Source organism: Notechis scutatus, chromosome 5 (assembly GCF_049901735.1).
Source record: "Notechis scutatus isolate UNSWTSFEM ecotype Mainland chromosome 5, rNotScu1.2, whole genome shotgun sequence".
Classification (NCBI taxonomy): Eukaryota; Metazoa; Chordata; class Lepidosauria; order Squamata; family Elapidae; genus Notechis; species Notechis scutatus.
The window spans coordinates 56,330,127-56,335,210 of NC_142013.1; the positions used below are offsets into that span (position 1 = coordinate 56,330,127).

At 35.1% G+C, this 5,084-nt stretch overlaps 1 protein-coding gene across 2 annotated transcripts in view; it reads right to left on the reverse strand.

Moving 5' to 3' along the window:
• The window catches only part of HSF2BP (heat shock transcription factor 2 binding protein), a 29,574-nt gene extending 27,359 nt beyond the window's left edge, over positions 1-2,215 (reverse strand). For both annotated transcript variants that reach the window (XM_087966796.1, XM_026674028.2), the window contains exons 1-2: positions 2,056-2,215; positions 363-513 (exon numbers count right to left, since the gene is read on the reverse strand). In XM_087966796.1, the coding sequence (XP_087822922.1) occupies positions 363-513; positions 2,056-2,169 (265 nt within the window). In that variant the 5' untranslated portion in view covers positions 2,170-2,215. The remainder of the gene's footprint in view (positions 1-362; positions 514-2,055) is intronic.
• Positions 2,216-5,084: the final 2,869 nt, after the last annotated feature.

The window sequence follows — 5,084 nt, forward strand, 5'->3', positions numbered from 1 at the left end:
GCAGCAGGAGGAATGTTTTTAATACTTTTCATATCAGCCATTTTTCCATTTCAATTTTTCCATTTTTCAACTCAATATGAAATAGATTATTAGGCAAGGAAAGTATCATTCCAATATTTCATATTACTTAACATTCTTCACTCTTGCACCTTAATTTCTTTTAAACAAAAAAGTAGGGTCTTTCCTAACCTATAAATTTGTATATTATATTTAAGTATTTTTACTATATTCCTGTCTTGCATATAGAATATAAAAAGAACAGAAAGCAGGATACAACCAAATAATATTAACAATTGTCTTATTTTCATAGAATATTCAACACTATTCTATGAATTAATTGTGGTTAATATAGGAGAACTTACTTGTTTCAAGGGCATCCAGTTTCTGAAAGCTTTCTAAGACATCACTATTCAATATCTTGGGTAGAATGTCATGCAACTGCATTACTTCAGTTGTCAACCTCTCCAAAGCTCTCTTTTTGACCTTAACAAATTCAACTTCTACTTCGATTTTCTGCAACAGAACAAAACAATTTCCCCCTCTTTTTTCTCCCTGCTATTCAACAAATGTCTTTAACAACAAATTTTCTCTTTTATTGTTACATTTTAGGCTATATTAAACCATTGTTTTCATACATTGTTTGGATTTATACATTTCAGAAGTATTAAATTATGGTATATAAAAGAACAGATGGAAGGTGAGTATTTAGGTGGAAAAAAAATGAGAAATTAACATATCTTTGCATAAATTCTGTGAAGGCAAGTTAACTGCAGCAGTACATGTTTATTTTAACTAGGAAAAAGCATTCATCTTATAAATCGACATGTACGCATACAATGCTGAAAAAGAAGTTAGTTTTACATACAAGGCAACTTGTTCCCCCTTTTACTTCAAGAAGATAGAGAACTTTTAATATCCATTTATATATATATTCATCCACAGTAAGTGCTCATCTTCCATGTGAGGAATGTAGACAATTGTGAAACAATTGAGATATATAACTGAGATATAACAATTGAAATATAACTGCTGGTGACCTTCTACCGCAGCACCATAGAGAGTATTTTAACTACTGAATCTGTATATGGTTTGCCAATTGCACAGTGGCAGATAGGACTGCACTTCAGAGGGTTGTCATTGCCCAAAGGATCATTGGTTGCCTTCTCCCCTCTTTGGAAGAGCTTTATAGCTCCCACTGCCTTAAGAAAGTTCAAAACATTCTTAAAGATCAATCTCATTCTGGGCACCACCACCACCCCTTTTTTTTTAACTATTACCATCTGGCAGACAATACAGGATAATAAAAACAAGGACAAATAAGCTAAAAACAGCTTCTATCCCAGAGCACTAATTATGTTGAATTCTACTGTATAGTGCAACATTAATGCAATATCGGGTTTTCAATTCAATTGTATAGAACGTGAAGGATGTGTGTTTGCATTTTATTTTTATAGTTATAATGTACACTGAAGATGGCATTTAATTTCTTTGTGCAAGGTGCAATGACAATGAAGAATGTCTTTCATTACCGTTATATTTCCGAAAACTGTATTATTAGTACTAAAATGCTGCAATAAGTTATTTTACATACCAGACTAGGTATTTTTATTTGCTCCTTTATTAAATTTATTTCTAAGCAAACACGCTTAAGACCATATCCTTAAAATACACATCACTTAATACAAAATCCTTCTTAAGCGGCTCAGGAGTCAACGATTACATCGACTCATTAAATTAATCTGTTCGCACAACGCACGGTGCTGTCAATGACCACCCTTAAATGTAGTGAAAATTCAGCCACCCTGTATTCATATTCCTGTAGGATGCCCGCCTCTGGATGCATCGAAATGGAAAAAGGGAAGAAAGCGCCTCGTGGTCGGTTTCTGGAGGCCAGAAGCCTATTGTTATCACTATAAAATTGCGGCTGATTTGGGGGATGGGGATTGAAGCATCGCCTGTCCCCGGCCGTCTTCCCGTAACTGAGGGGAAAGGGCTAATTTCGAGCGTAGGATCAAGAATCTCGCGGGAGAGTAAAACCAGAGCGCTTTCCGCTACCTGCTGTCCGCCTCCTGAGCAGGCCGAGCGAGATAAGCAACTTCGCTCCATCTCACACACGACCAAAAACGTCCCCTCTCCTTTCAGTCTCGCTGCACACCACGTGACAGTCATCTTGTGGCGGGACAACTCTCGAAAGTCGCCAGGCCTCAGAACTCTTTTGCCGCTCTATATTGTTATCTTGTTGGTTAAAAAGGTCGGTGGAAGGTGGAAGTTCGAATCAGTAACTCTATAAATAAATTTTAGCTTCTTGTCTTCTTGTTTGATTCGGCCGGGATCTCCTAACTTTGGAGAGATGTTATCTCGGTGTAACCCTGTGAGAACGTGTTAAACTCAATGGATAACAAGATTTTTGTTTTTTGAAAACACCATCCTTTAAGATAATATAAACCTTTCTAATCGGGTATATTTAATTTACGGTGAATCGCTATTCTACCCACCCACCCACAAACACACACACAAATGAAGCTAATGAATAATGCTTACTTTGAAGACAACACAGTAATCCCCTACCAAAAAAGAACTTTAAGTGTTCCGCCTTTAGGAATTTTACAAATGACTTAAGGTGGCGAACATATCCAACACATCTTCCTTTTCCTACTTTCCCACAACAACCCTGTGAGGTGGATTGGACTGAGAGAATGACTGACCCAAAGTTAACCAACTGGCTTTCATCACTGTTCTGCAATGTAACATCTTAGCGTTAAAGACTGAATTGGTACAAAACAGTATAAAGTAACCACCCTGATGAGGGATCATATTAACTGCAATCATAGCATCCCCACAATATGCCTGGAACCCAGTTGTGCCACCATTCTGCCCAGCTGTATTGTGTGTGGCACTGTAAAATAACTGGCAGTTTTTCTGGTTGAAATTCCCATCTCATCCAACATCAATTGCAGGAAGAGTTGCTACCAGTCACCAAAAAGAATATAGCACTTGTATAAATCAACTGCTTTGTCCATTTTTTTGGCCAAAGGATTATTTACCAACTAACCACTAGGCAAGAACCAAGATTTGTTTGTTTTCTGCTAACGGTTAACTAATGGTTGTCTACATTTCCATAGTCTAAATACAGTGTTGGTAGTTTGGATGTGTGAGAAAAAGATGTCAAGGTGAGGAGAACTGTCATATTTTTACTATTATACAATAGGTTGATCTTTTCTTTAAAATAAAATAAAGTAAATAAAGTGGCTATAGAAGCTAGGATTCCAGCCCCTCTTGGAGCCATAACAACAAAAACAAAACTCCAGTACTAGTGCCAATATTAAAAATCACTCTACTTTTGGATTTCTTGATTTGGTCTACATAATGGGGCTGACAGCGGTTTTTCAAATCAGATTTTGCCTTACTCCATGTGACTTAAATGTTTGCCTGAGTCAATTGTGTATAATTTCTTCTTCTTTTGACCTTAAGTCATGATTTCTGCTTCAATAACAGATCTGACTTATTTCAGTCAAGTTTGTCTTCCTTATTCTCCACAAGTACTGACAAGCGTTTGGACCCCATTTTGCTAAAGGAAAAATAAATAAAACAAAAACAAAAATAAAATCCTATAAGCAGCTGGGCAAATCTCAAAACTCAAAATATCCACCCAAATTCTGATGGTTCGTTTAGGGAAATATAGCTGGATCTCACACTATTACCAATTATATAACTTCAATTTTTGCAACATTATGATTCAATCTTTAAACTTTCTACTATTAATACATTTCTACTATTTTTGTTATTGTTTTAATTGTTGTGAGCCAGCAAGTCACACATATGACTTGGTGCAATAAAATTAACTAAATATTGTCTACCTTTTCAGGTTTCATTCAGTACAGAGCTGATTGATAGCCGATAGATTTTGTTAAGATATTAGGAGTCTGGGATATAAATATTAATCCCCATTTCTGCAATGGTCCAAGTTCAATAAATCAAAAATTATTTATAGATTGAAAAGGTTCCAAATTTATTGCAAATTTATTACATCAGCATAAAAAGAATGAGAGCTAACTTTAAAAAACATTTTCTGACAAGTCAAATATATCCTAAGGATTTTTTTTTCAGAACTGACATTTTAGACCATAACAAACTATTATTTAAAAACTGAAATTCTGAATTGGGCAATGTATAAAATTTCAAAATATTTATCTACCGTTCAAAGGCCTAGCGATAAGACGAGCCCCAAACACCCCAAAAATGTTTTGTTATATACTCGTAGCGACCCCCACTTGGGCAGCCAAGCAAAAGGCCCACGGTTGTAACCTTGGGGTTGGAATTTACCACCCTTCCCAACTTAGCCACAAAGTAGCCTCTTTCTAACTCAATCTATATCACTAGTTTGTTGTGTTGTACAGATTGAGTAGTATTTAATCAAATCACTATAAAAAGCATTCAGAACACTTTCCACGACCCCATATGGAGTTGCATTACAATAATTTTTATATACTACTTTGAAAGTATTATAGAAACTATAATACATGGACTTTTTATTTAGAGGTTTCTTTTACTTTAAATCTAATTATAATATATTGTTTCATTTATTTTATTCTACAAAAGTCCTGCTGTTATAACTGCATAATTTAAGTATTACTATAGTAATACTTAAAAATAGTTTTCTCCAAAATTGAATTTCAAATATAAGACTAACCTTTGGAACAATAATACAGGAGTTTACTTCCTAATCTTTTGACAAAAGACACTTAAACTTAAATGCTGGTCAATTTCAAATAAATACAGTAATGGAACACTTTATACTTTTCATCTCCATTGTAAGCTACATTGTCAGCTTGATTATATGGACGTCTGTTAACAGAAGTAAATATTGCCGCGAAACTACAAGGTATAAAATGCCTGCGTGCTTAAGAGTCACTACCAGCGCCTAAAAACGACACTGCCTTTTGAAAATCAGATTCCGGGAGTTTTTTATCTTCTCTTGATTTGCTAGTTACATAAGGCTTAATTTAAACGACTCCTTTCCTCGTATCTTTAAGCCGCTTGGCTATTATTGTTACTTTAAATGTGTGCGACACATTTTTGTCCGT